Below are 13,647 nucleotides of genomic sequence, written 5' to 3'. Positions count from 1 at the left end.
AATCGCTACAGACCTCCAAAGTTCATGTGGCCTTCAGATTAGCACAGGAACAGTGCGTAGAGAGCTTCATGGAATGGGTTTCCATGGCCGAACAGCTGCATCCAAGCCATACATCACCAAGTGCAATGCAAAGTGTCGGATGCAGTGGTGTAAAGCACGCCGCCACTGGACTCTAGAGCAGTGGAGACGCGTTCTCTGGAGTGACGAATCACGCTTCTCCATCTGGCAATCTGATGGACGAGTCTGGGTTTGGCGGTTGCCAGGAGAATGGTACTTGTCTGACTGCATTGTGCCAACTGTGAAGTTTGGTGGAGGGGGATTATAGTGTGGGGTTGTTTTTCAGGAGCTGGGCTTGGCCCCTTAGTTCCAGTGAAAGGAACTCTGAATGCTTCAGCATACCAAGAGATTTTGGACAATTCCATGTTTAGTTTGGGGATGGCCCCTTCCTGTTCCAACATGACTGCGCACCAGTGCACAAAGCAAGGTCCATAAAGACATGGATGAGTGAGTTTGGTGTGGAAGAACTTGACTGGCCTGCACAGAGTCCTGACCTCAACCCGATAGAGCACCTTTGGGATGAATTAGAGCAAAGACTGCGAGCCAGGCCTTCTCGTCCAACATCAGTGTCTGACCTCACAAATGCGCTTCTGGAAGAATGGTCAAAAATTCCCATAAACACACTCCTAAACCTTGTGGAAAGCCTTCCCAGAAGAGTTGTTATAGCTGCAAAGGGTGGGCCGACGTCATATTAAACCCTATGGATTAAGAATGGGATGTCACTTGAGTTCATATGCGTCTAAAGGCAGATGAGCGAATACTTTTGGCAATATAATGTATATTGTAGACTACATCACAGGCCTATTCTATCCTATAGCTATTTTTTTTTACATCGTAACTTATTGGTTAACATTCTTTACCAAACAGCTGTCATATTAGATCAATGGTTGACGCACGACTGCATGTTGTGAAATACGCGCAACTTTTCAGCGCATTTTTTTCCTCTTGTAGATTTGGCTTACCTATTAATTATTTCAACAATGTCCTGACTGTTTGAATATGTTAAGTAACTTTTATGTGGTGAATTCCATTTAGAACAGGCTGGGTTGCTCTATTGGTCCTATACTATTCATTCAATTGTTTTCAATAAATATGCCTGTTAAATATTCGCTAACATTGTTTTACTGAATGCGTATCATGTTCAATATTTAATGTAAAATGATCATAATGCAAGATGAGGACGTCGCAAATAAATGCCCCTTTTCAACGGAATTTAGCGTTGGTTTTGGAATAGATTAAATAAACGGATAAACACTTTTTTTTTTACTGTTTTATGAAGGTTGGTTTCTTTTCAGACTAGTCGACTCCAAAATTTTCGCTTAAATGTCAGTGAAATTAGTCATTCCGCACACCCCTACTCTTGAGTTGCCGCATAATTAATGTTTCTCAAACGCAGACAAAGTGTGAGATCTCCAGTGCTGATATTTGTCTCTGTTGTGGGCTGAGTTTGCTGTTTTTCTGTTTAGATTTTACTCAGGGAGCCTTGAAGTGCCAATGCTGCCTTGATTCTGTCAGGGTTAATGACATGCTACAATCTATCAGACATTTATTTGACATTTTAACAACAACAGATCCACAAAGACAAGGCTCCAACACACATTTACTAGAATAACTGGAGTAGATCTCCAAACAGCGACCGAAATAGTTGTAAATGTGACAAAAAAAACAAAAAACCATTGGTGACAATGATTTAAAATTAGTTACAATATTTAGAGTGCATGACTAGTGTTTTGGACTTTGGACTTGCAGTTTGAGCCCAGCCAAGCACACAAGCTGACACTTAATACAAAGGTGTCATAGAAGCTACACGAAATGACGTGGTTTCTTCAGAAAATGTGCTTTTAATGTCACATTTTATTTAACAACACTATCGGTTAGGACATTTTAAAAATCATGGATTTGTTCCTTGTTTAGCTCAGCACTGAAATATTTCATCTTATTTAGTGGAAACGTATTTTTGGAAAATCTCTATCCAGTAATCACAAGCACCCAGAAAAGTTAGTCAACTACAGAATTAGTGATTTAAGTGTATTGACATTATTTATCATTGTCGATATTTTTTTTCTTTAATCTCAGTCCAGTGTAATGAAAAATAGCAAGAATATGGACAACTCCAACCTAACCCTGTTTTGACATGCTTATACACATAACATCACATTTACATTTTAGGAGTCGTTTCTTACCAAAGGAACTTACAGTGCACAAATCAAGTTACTTGAACATGCCATTAGAAGCACCTGAAAGTACAACTCTTACCCTCTGTACCCCAGTGTGCATGAGTACAGGTTGTCGAGTTGGCTGGGTCAGCAGGAAGACATCCATCGCATTGTCCTGTATCAGACAGATGTGTCACTCACCCCCTGGACTCAACGCTGCATCAGACAGGCAGATTGCATCATCATCGTGGGACTGGGAGAACAGGACCCAGCCATTGGAGAGGTTTGACATTACATAATCCTTGCTTTCAGAGTGAATACCACTGTCTTATAAGAATATGTTAATTTGGTACTAGATTGCATGAGTACTGTACCATTTATCCAAGCAAGATTGAAGTTTACAATACATACAGTATCTCTGTGGCAACTTGCTGGGAACAGTTTTGTATTGAAGAAGAATCTTTAATATAAAATTCTTCAGTCCAACAGACTCAAATGAAATGGGCTTCAGTGCCTGTAATTTATCATTCACACAAGATAACGGGTATTTTTATTGGCTGAACACAAATAAAATGAAGTCATTTTAACCATAACACTTTGGCCTAAAAATGGCTAAAACTGCTCCAGCTTTACTGAGGGTGCATTTTTTAATCTTCTGTCTTGTAAGTCACCACAGAACTACCCTGAACACAGGCACACTAAGCCACACTAGTCCAAGTTGGACTGCAGGTCGTACTCACTTCTTTTCCTTGAGAGTGAGAGATTAATCATTTATATGCAGCAGTGAGAATGGTTTTAGATAACCAGCAGTCAAGCTTATGTGTTTGAAGTTGGATCAGAGGTAGAGCAACATCCTCATTGATCATGTGTATTCTGCAGGCTTAAAAGGGTACGGCTGCTACAGTGCTACTCTATGAATAAGAGACTTGAAGCTCAGATGTGGTAAAAAGGTATAAAATAGATGACTGTATTCATGTAAAAAGAAATGAGAGAGTATGTTGTTGTTCTCTTAAACGCATGCCGACCCGTCCAGAGAACAGATCGATAATTGCTTTTTTGAATGAAATGACCTTCCAAAAGAATTTTTTTAATTTTTTTATTGTGCATCTAAAGAATTCAATTAAAGAAAATAATTGAATTATGATGCTGCTTTTGGACAGTGTAGTTTTCAGAGGATGATATTCAGAGTTCCGACCTTACTCTCTATTTCTCTCCGTCTCTTAGCTGGAGCGTATGTTAGAGGGAAGTGCAGTGAGGGCACAGAAACAGCTGGTGTTGTTGCACCGCGAGGATGGCCCTCCTCCCAAAGGAACAGCTGAATGGCTGAACATGCGGAGCTGGATCTCCAGACACTTTCACCTGTCCTGCCCACGCAGAGTTTTCTCCAAGAGGAGCCTGCCTAAACTGGTACAAATTATTCAGTATTACATCATGGGCTCACTGAAAAAACCATTTTGAAAGTCAAAATGGTTATGGTTATATTGGAGCTGTGGTCTAGACCAGACACATGCTCTAGACCAGTGTTTCTCTTTTTTTCTGTCACACCCCTCTTTAGAACCACTTGTGCATCCCCCCTCACCTTACATAATTTACATTTATCAATTTTGCACATGATTTTGTCTAGTCTAATTTTTCCAATAATATGACTGGTGCATTTTATGTCATGGCAAATCGTTGTCTCTTTGAGACATCAAATGAAAAGATAAGTAGAACCAAAGACTAATCTTTCTTTTTGAAAGTTCTTTAGAAAGTTTCCTTCATAAACAAGATGCTTTCTGTCTGTAATGATCTACTTGCTATCATCAGTCTACTGCTAGTCTTCTGTGGCTTTTGCTCTGGTTGAAGTCACTGTGTTTTTCTTCAATAGAGAGAGATGTATCAGCGTGTGTTCCAGAAACCTGCCGACCGTCACTCTGATTTCTCTCGCTTGGCCCGCGTTCTGACAGGCAACGCCATCGCTTTGGTGCTGGGGGGTGGAGGAGCCAGGTATCCACCTTTTGTACCTCTTAAAACTAGATCTGTAATAAGAGAAAAAAAAAACAAATGCTTCCACTCTAATGTTTTTAATGCATTTCCACACTCCCGCTCTTGTTTACACTACTGTGACATTTTCCTTTAAAAGCCCGTTCCTAGCACCTCTCAAGTCTTTGTTTGACCTTCTTCCTCTCGTGCTCTCTTTTACTCTATCTGTGCCCATTTAATTTTTCTGATGGCTTTTGTTTGTCTATTCTGTCTTTCTTGTGGTTGGCAGGAGGTGTTTAAAGGTTGGTTGCTATTTTCTCCCATGAACCTTTGATTCTGTTTACAGTGCCTCGTCTCTCTTAAGATAGAATGCCCCCCCTAGAGCTTTTCAAAGACAGAACAATAAAAGGCTTGTTTGGCGCTAACAACAGAGGGTCAGAATAGTTATTCCCACTACTGCCAGACATCATATTTATTTATTTTATTTTTTTTTTTAAATGATAGTACAGTACAGATAGTAGTTGAAATGATTGTGCAGAACAGAAAGATTATATATCCATATAGGCCGTATATCACTGATTTTATTTACCCCCTCAACCTTGTGTCCACCTTGTCTTTCCTCTTTAAGGGGTTGCTCACAAGTGGGCATCATTCGTGGATTAAGTGAGGCGGGAATCCCCATTGATTTGGTGGGCGGCACCTCGATTGGTTCCATGATGGGCGCTCTGTATGCAGAGGAACGCAGTTATAGCAGGATGAAGATTAGAGCCAGAGAGTGGTCCATGGTGAGTTTTTTTTTGTTATGTTTTTTTCTCCTCGCCTCTGCTCTCCTATCCTGTCCATGCTCTGCTCTTCTTTCCTTTCTTTTCCTTTACCTGCTCTCCTTTCCTTTATCTGCTCCTTTTTCCTTTCCTTGCTCTGCTCTCCTTTCCTTGCCCTGCTCTCCTTTCCTTTCCTTTCTCTGCTCTCCTTTCATTTCCTTTCTCTGTTCTCCTTTCCTTTTCCTTGCTCTGCTCTGCTGTCCTTTGCTTGTTTAGAACACACTTAGAACTCAGAATGCTAATTCCCCCCCCTGCAGGAAATGACATCAGTGTTTAAGAAAGTGCTGGACTTAACCTACCCTATCACCTCTATGTTCTCCGGAGCTGCATTCAACTCCAGCATTAATGCTGTCTTCAAGGACAAGCAGATAGAGGTAGGAAACTGGCTCTTTTTGGCTCCTATGGGATCATGATCAGCAAATTCAGAGGCTTAACCATGTTTTCTTACAGGATCTCTGGATCCCATATTTCAATATCACCACAGACATCACCGCCTCCACAATGAGAGTGCACACTGACGGTTGGTACAGTCACACAGTCCACCAGTGTTTATGAGGCCCTGCTTAACCAGGATAAATGTCTGATGTTTGCTCCCTTCTATCAGGCTCTCTGTGGAGGTATGTGCGTTCCAGCATGTCGCTTTCTGGTTACCTGCCACCACTGTGTGACCCAAAAGACGGACACCTGCTTATGGACGGAGGCTACATCAACAACTTGCCAGGTGTGTAGTTGTACATAAGCTCCTCTCAAGGCTTGAAACTCTCCACCAGACATTGAAATTACAATATTCCATGGAAATTTTTTTTTTCATGCATGTAAAGGTGCGGTCACACACACTTTTGCATGACGAAATTCTGTGGGGGAAATACAGTCATCTCAGTGGGAATTCGCGCAATCCTGAAATTGCACGATGGACTTCCGGTGGCGAAGAATTTCCTTTCATGGATTTCGTGTGGAGTTCAATTTTTGTGAACTTTGCTGCAAACTTTTGCCGCCTTGACCAATATGAAGCTGCTTGGTTTGGCAGTGACCTCTGAGTGGGCGGTGCTTTGTACACAGCTACACTGAATACACAATGGACAAGGATATCATTTGAGCATTGAGTTTCTTTTAAACTTAACTCTGCCAGAGTTTGAAGTGCAACATTAAAAAGCAGACACACAGAATGAACAGCTAGTGGACCGTGAAGAGATATTCAAGGAATTTGACAAAAATGTATTGGATTAAAATGACTTACTCCACCTTTAAAGCTGCTGAAATAGTGTCTTCTCCCCACAATCCAGCGGATGTGGCACGCTCCATGGGCGCAAAGGTGGTGATTGCCATTGATGTGGGCAGCCAAGATGAAACCAACCTCACCAACTATGGAGACGCCCTCTCCGGATGGTGGCTACTATGGAAACGGCTCAACCCACTGGCTGAGAAAGTCAAGGTGAGGGAGACATTAGCTGAGTGCTGTATTTACCTAATTAGTTGTGTTCAGTTTTACTATTGCTATGGATATTTATACCTTAATTTGTGTGGCTGGTTGAATTAGGGCTGGGCGACATGGCAAAAAAATTTAATCTCGATTTTGATCAAACTTATGGATGATTCACGATTCAATTTTCTCAACTTTTAAATGTACTCCAACATGATTCAAACTGTATGTTATTTATTAGAATGCAAGGCAACCTGGTTTGAGAAATCCAAGTTCTTTTCATTGTAGGAAACAAAGGTGTGGAAGAAAAATGTACAAATGCACCACAGGGGGAAGTTGTCAACAGAGTATAAATGTAAAATAAATTAAAATCTAATGATCCCAGATGTTCAGAAATAATAGAATAAGAAAACTGCAAAATAATTCTTAGCCAGTGTAGGTATTCATTTGATCTAAACCAAGTCTATCTAGTAAGTCATTAGAAATCAATATCTATAAATTATCAAGTTTATCTAGAAAGTACTCATTGTATATGAAACAATTTGTGTGTATATTCATAAACCCCTGCAGATAGAGACACGCCCTCTAGTGGTTCACGCTGAGCAGCGCAGCAATATGAAATAATTTATCATTATAATTCAACTAGCAAAGTTTGTCAAAATGATCGCTTGCCAAATGTTGGCTATAGATGCAGTACACTTGAAACACGTCACACAACAAAGCAATAATTAGCTGAATCATCATGGCAAAAGGATCTATATTCTCCCATATATAGCTTTGCCATGATTTGAAATATAGCGGCCATAACTGTCACGTAACTAACGCTTTTTTATGGATAAAATGAAATGAAAGGAGACCGTTCATCAACATGCGCACACCGAGGCCAGTTATGGTCTTAAGCCGGTGTATACCTACATGATGGACGAAGCTGAGCTACAATCACATTGTGTACAATCGTATTGGGAATATTACCGCTGTCTTTTATATTAGTCTCTGTGTTGTTAACCTGTCAATTTCATTTGGAGCGTGCACACACATGCAGCTGATCAGATCGGGAGCGGCATTAAGATGAGTGCTATGAATTCTTTTTCTCTTCCTTATTCAGCCTTTACTGGATTTACAGTGTATCTAACTATAGCATTTGCAATATAATTTGTTTTGTGTGTGCCAAATCTACATTTCTCAATTAAAAAAACAAAACAAAATATGTTTTAAAAATATATTATGTCAAAATGGAAATACGAATTAATCAAGAAAATCTAAAAAACCGCCCAGCTCTTTGAATAGAATAGAATGAATAGAAGTATGCTACTACTTTCCTAAGTGATCAGACTTATGAACACCTTAGCATCTGCATAGCAATGCCCTGGCAACCATCCAAAACACTTTAGCTTTGTGGCAGCGAATATTGTATGCACAAGCTTCACTCTCAGGTTTTTCAGAAAATTTAAAAATCTAGTTCGTTCATTAATGTTGTTGTGGATTTGAGATTTCAAAGGGTTTATGTGCTCACGTTTTAGGTGCTGAATATGACTGAGATTCAGGCCCGGCTGGCTTACGTGTGCTCTGTGAGACAGCTCGAGTCAGTTAAAAGCAGTGACTACTGTGAATATATCAGACCTCCCATCGACAGATACCGAACACTCGAGTTCGGCAAGTTCGATGAGATCAGCGTAAGTATTTTATCTCTCTTATTTTTCTTAGTTTACTTCCTGCACCATAAATATCGTAATCTTTCTTTTGACATTTCTTGTGGACACTTTCTCACCCTCGGCTTGGACTTATTTGGTTTGCCACATGTTTGTATGTCAACAGGAAGTGGGCTACCAGCATGGGAAGACAGTGTTTGATGTGTGGTGCAGGAGTGGAGTGGTAGAAAAGATGATGAAGGACAGACATCAGGAGGAGTTCCACAAAACACAAAATAACAATGTGAGCCAGAGATAAAATAGGATTATAATACTGATTGCTAGAGATACAGTACCAGTGAAAAGTGAGGACACACCTACTCATTCTTTATTATTACTGTTTTTCACATTTTTGAATGATAGTAAAGTCTTCACAGATAAAAGTATGGGAATTATGTAATGACCACAAAATGTTAAATAAATCAAAACTATTTTACATTTTGATGTGTTCTTTAGAGTTGCCAACCTTTTCCTAGATTGCAGCTCTGTGCACCATGGGTATTCTCTCAACTAACTTCATGAAGTGCCACTTGGGATCCTTTTTAAACCATTTGACGGATCCCATGTATGCTGGAAAATTGTTGGCTGCTTTTCCTTTACTATGTGGGCAACTTGTTATTTTAGTTTTGTAAAAAAATGTATATGTAGGCTAATAAGAAAAAAAAAAAGTTGGCATAATCGTTTAGCTCAAAAGGTTTTTTTAAGATCATAAGAAACATTTCAGTCAAGTGTCCAAACTTTTGTCTGGTTGTGTAATGTGTTGATTTGTTGTTGTCTCTGCAGGTGGTGACTTGTCCAAATGCCTCCTTCACTGATCTGGCCGAGATTGTCTCACGCATTGAACCAGTTAAACCAGCTCACATGGATGGTAAATTATGGATTTGAAACCCTTGTTAATTCACTCAAGCCCTTCGCATGATATTTGGCAGTCTGTTTCAGGGATTTTTGGCATGATTCCTCGTGACGATTCAAATCCCAGCATATTAACCTCTGTTTGGCTGCTTCTTAGTTGGATGTCAGTTAGTGTTATGTGATTTCTGTACAAACATAAACATCATTAGGGTAATTTTCCTCCCTCCTGTCTCTACCTCCCACAGATGAATCAGACTATCACACCGACTATGAAGAGGAGATGGCAGAGAGCACTCTATCAGACATGGAGTTCTACAACCAACACAGTGAACATACTGAAGAGGAACTGACTGCAGACACTGTGAGTCTCACATACACATTTAATGGGGCTGTACCCTACACTCTATATCATTATATTTTTTTCCCTGAAGTCATTTTCCAACACTCTCTGTGACCCTTAGAATTAAACTGGTTGTTTTTGCTACTGTACCTTTAAAGATGAAGTCTGTAAGGATTGGGTTACCTTCACATACTAGTGTAGTTTACGTTGTGTTGATCAGGGTGTGCCGTTTTTATGAATACTTAAAGGGGTCATGACATAATCTTTTTTTTTTATATTTGTATTGCCTTCCCTGAGGTCCAATGATAATATTAGTATAGTTTTTTTTTTTTTTTTGCACCAAAACAGTCATTGTAACAATAGTAAATTGTAACAATTACTATTTAGTAGGGGTGTAACGGTACATGTATTCGTCCCGAACCGTCACGGTTCGGTGCATGCAGTCAGACGAAGAATACATCTGAGTCAGTCACAGGCGATCCACTCCAATCCAGAAGGGGGCACGTGTGGTAATGCAACACTGTTTGCTAACCGCCACAACAGGAAAAAGAGCAGAAGAAGAAGAGACCATGCACCAACCCAAAACAAGAATGGCTTCTCCTAATGCACAAGTTTTATTTTTCAGTACTCAACACAAGAAATGCTTTTCAATTTTGTAGCTGATTGTGACCAAATACGTTTTGTTCTTTATCAACCCTACAAAAAAATATGACCTATGCTTATATACAAAAATAATTCAAAATAGTCCAGATGGGTCCCCTTTGGTATTCAGGAATAGTTAGTAAGTGTGGCTAGGTCTTTCTATCGTGCTCTTTCTGTGTTTACGAATGGCAGTGGTGGGGCAAATAGTGTGGTGATGTAAAAGTAGGTGTTTATGTTGTTGCTTTAGTGGCAGTTGTGAATTAATAATAATAATAATAATAATAATTTATAAGTTTCATTTATGTAGCGCCTTTCCAGAGCTCAAGGACACTTTACAATAGTAACACAATAATACACAAACAAAGAACAGTCACAAAAACACAGTTCAGATAGCACAGTCATTGAGAGTGAATACATAACACCTTAAGATAAATAACACTGAGAAAACAAAAAAGTTTTAAGTTGAGATTTAAACTCCGAGATAATAAGCCCCCTAGTGACGTTAGGAAGTTGCGGAAGTAGAGAACGAGGTGTTTTTGCAGCTTTGTTTCAGTAAGGGATTAAGTCTTGAGTTCTAAAATGTACAGTATGCTTTTATAGTAGATTGACCTCTTATATGTCAAAATATTAAGGAAAATTTGATTCCTCATGACATGACTCCTTTAATAGTTGTTGATAATGTGGCTGGTCATGTTAAGGTGTTTATGTTGGTCAAATTAATGTGCTCATGGTTGTGATGTCACTTTATTTCTGAATGACTTATTTTTTGCAGCTTAGTTTCCAGAAGTAGGGGTGGACTGAGGAGGAAGCTTTGCATTGTGAACTTTAAAGTATGCGTAAATAGTACATTGACCTCTATTATTTAAAAATAGCGAGGAAAATCCTGTTTTCCATGATATTGCCCATTTAAATGTCTATCCAAATCTTACAGCTTACACTGTATACAGGCACTGTTTGGTTTGCCATAATTTGAGTTCTCTTCGTAATATCTGTATTGTCAGAACATGATATGTGGATATAGATTTGTCGTAACCAGTCTGTAATGTTTTTTTTTTTTTTACCTGTTGTTACGATTAACCTTTTGGTGTGACTTAAAGGCTTCTTGATTGTTATGCCTAGGATGAAGAATTCGAAAAGACTCGCAGACAGGGTGTGCATTCTGACCCAGAGAACATGGGGCCTGTGTCCTCTCTAACCCTGCAAAACTCCAACCCCTGCAGCCCTCCATGCCAGTAAAGCACACGATAAGCACCACTCCATCCTGACCCCTGATCCCCCCCAAGAGATACCAGCCTGGCAGGGTACAAAAACTGACACTCCCAAGATCTGGGGTTCTGACCTTAGTGCACATTCCAATCACATTCCTTCCAGGCCTTGAAGAGCAGAAAGTTGGCAGTTTGTGTATTTGTAATTGCCTTTCCCCAAAAATCCAAAGAAGACATCTAACTGTCACACCACTGATAGTTGGGTAACATTGCATGGGGTTGTAACTCAAGACTATCCCAGTGTATCATCTGTGAGGTCTCATGCTGACTGTGAACTTTGCTGGGTAACATTTTGATTGCAAAGTCCCAGCTTTGTTCAGTCTTGAATTACTTGTACAGTTAGTCAATAGAGGAGGGATTTACAAGAGTAAGACAATCAACTAAAATGTTGCATTTACAAATGGTTAGATTGGATTGCTTGTACTCTCGATTCTTTCTACTGTCAATGAAAGAAGCAAAAAAGAGAGAAACATTGAGAGATCACAAAAGCAATGAGATACCTGCAGAGTTCTCTATTTATAAGCTCTGATAACTGGTGTTTTTTTTTTTTTTTTTTTTTTTTTTGCTTAACTCTCAAAGACGATTTGACAAGTCCATTTGTCCCACAGCTTGGCTGTTGCATGCAGATCAGAGATGTCATACTGAAGGATACTTGATCTAATGTGGACTTTAGACAGCTTAGAGACTGATCTAACCTAACCAATGTCATATATCGTACTGAATGTGTCTGATAGATTACTTTTACCTCTAACATTATGTGATCAAACACTTACAATTCATAAACACAAGCCTATCAATGCAATACTTTTAAAAATCATGTGTTATTGTTGTGAAGAATCGTTGTATATGCTACCTGTAGTGCCTTTTTAACCCTGACACTAGCCATACAAGTGAATGATAGTTCATTAATGTGCCAAATATATTAATAGTCTAATAATGCCAGTATTGATTAATATGCAATTATTTTAGTTTGTCTAAGTTTTGTTGAGCACATGTGAGTCATAATGTGATCTTTAATTATATACAGCCATGACTTTTATTGACTTACAGTACATGGTGTATGTGAAGATTTGTGGTTATGCTGCTGTTATGATCATTTTGAAACCATCTTTATGCTATGTGCCTATAGTTTTGATTCACCCAAAAATGAAAATTCTGTCATTTACTCACCCTCATATTGTTCCTAACCAGGATGACTTTCATTCTTACCTGGAGGACAAAAGCAGATGTTGGGCTGAATGTTAGCATCAGACACCATTCGCTTTCACTGTATGAAATAAAGATGCAATGAAAGTAAATGGAGTCTAAGGTTCTTCCTATTCTTATGGGTTTGGAGTGACATGAAGGTGAGTAAATGGTGATAGAATTTTCATTTTTGGGTGAACTATCCCTTTTAATGTTTTGACAGTTAGCAGTGGTCTGTTAATTGTTGGAGACAGTTTGTTTCCAAAGCAAAAGAAACTGGACAAAAGGGACATTAGAGCAACCAAACAAGAATATGTAATTATTTTCAAATGACATGAGAGTTAGGTGTCATTTGCAAACTTAATAAAGTGTCAACCACTAATATAGTGCATTTTGCTCTTGTCCTGGCTTCTATTCAGAGACCACTGAGGCATCTGAAATATGTTTATTTGCATATGTTGCATAATGCAGAAATGCACACGTTTACCCTGTCTGCTTTGTGCTGCGCTCCAGGAAACGTGGACCCGTCAGTAATTATGAGAATGACTTATGCATTTCGGCAGTAAGCCCATAGTTTTTCTGCTTAATGGAGACTCCGCCATCTTCAGTCATCACTTGGTGCCAACTCTGTGCAAAACAATCTCAGCAGACCAGTGCATGTGATATTTAATGTGCACAGACATACAGTATAATGAATACAACACACTTATCAAGTAAGTTTTGTGTAGTGGCAACATCACAAAGTTGGGACTAATCACAAAAGAGCAAATGTGTGATACATGATCACATGCACTTAGAAGTTGGAAAGGTGCAATGAGTTTTATGCATGTAGAAGGGCACTGGGGGCAGGCAAGGTATATTCAACTGTGTTTTACTAGTTTATGGATATTGGAGAACCTGTTTGCAAGTAAAATTTCTACAGCTGTTCTCTATAATCCATTTTTTTTTCATATCGAAGGAACTCTTTGACTCTAAAGTGAATTTTTTTTTTTTAGTGGGCATCCTAGCTAATTTTGTTTTCCTGTATCTCAAATGGTAGAGCATTGGGGCTAGTAATACCATTGTTGTTGGTTTGATTCCCAGAGCATGCATGAACTGATGCAATGAATGGAACAGAATACAGCGCTGAGCTCAAGTAGACCCTACTTTATTTTCAACATAAATCCTCTTGTATTTAAAATGGTTTCCTCAATATGAGTGGTACAAGACTTTGTGACTTTTCCCAGCCTTGTAATCTGCACATACAAACAAATTTGGAC

The 13,647-nt window shown here is 39.1% G+C and overlaps 1 protein-coding gene across 3 annotated transcripts in view; it reads left to right on the top strand.

Moving 5' to 3' along the window:
* The window catches only part of LOC127428814 (patatin-like phospholipase domain-containing protein 7), a 36,375-nt gene extending 24,602 nt beyond the window's left edge, over positions 1-11,773 (top strand). For 2 of the 3 annotated variants that reach the window (XM_051677425.1, XM_051677426.1), the window contains exons 24-36: positions 2,328-2,496; positions 3,438-3,620; positions 4,081-4,199; positions 4,804-4,960; positions 5,254-5,370; positions 5,447-5,516; positions 5,601-5,717; positions 6,280-6,428; positions 7,937-8,089; positions 8,232-8,348; positions 8,888-8,972; positions 9,202-9,317; positions 11,058-11,773. In XM_051677425.1, the coding sequence (XP_051533385.1) occupies positions 2,328-2,496; positions 3,438-3,620; positions 4,081-4,199; positions 4,804-4,960; positions 5,254-5,370; positions 5,447-5,516; positions 5,601-5,717; positions 6,280-6,428; positions 7,937-8,089; positions 8,232-8,348; positions 8,888-8,972; positions 9,202-9,317; positions 11,058-11,174 (1,669 nt within the window). In that variant the 3' untranslated portion in view covers positions 11,175-11,773. The other variant, XM_051677427.1, reaches the window with a different exon arrangement.
* The last annotated feature ends 1,874 nt before the right edge of the window (positions 11,774-13,647 follow it).

Source organism: Myxocyprinus asiaticus, chromosome 38 (genome assembly GCF_019703515.2).
Source record: "Myxocyprinus asiaticus isolate MX2 ecotype Aquarium Trade chromosome 38, UBuf_Myxa_2, whole genome shotgun sequence".
In the NCBI taxonomy this organism is placed as follows: domain Eukaryota; kingdom Metazoa; phylum Chordata; class Actinopteri; order Cypriniformes; family Catostomidae; genus Myxocyprinus; species Myxocyprinus asiaticus.
Note: the sequence above shows the minus strand (reverse complement) of the source record. Positions and strands in the feature narration are given on the sequence as shown.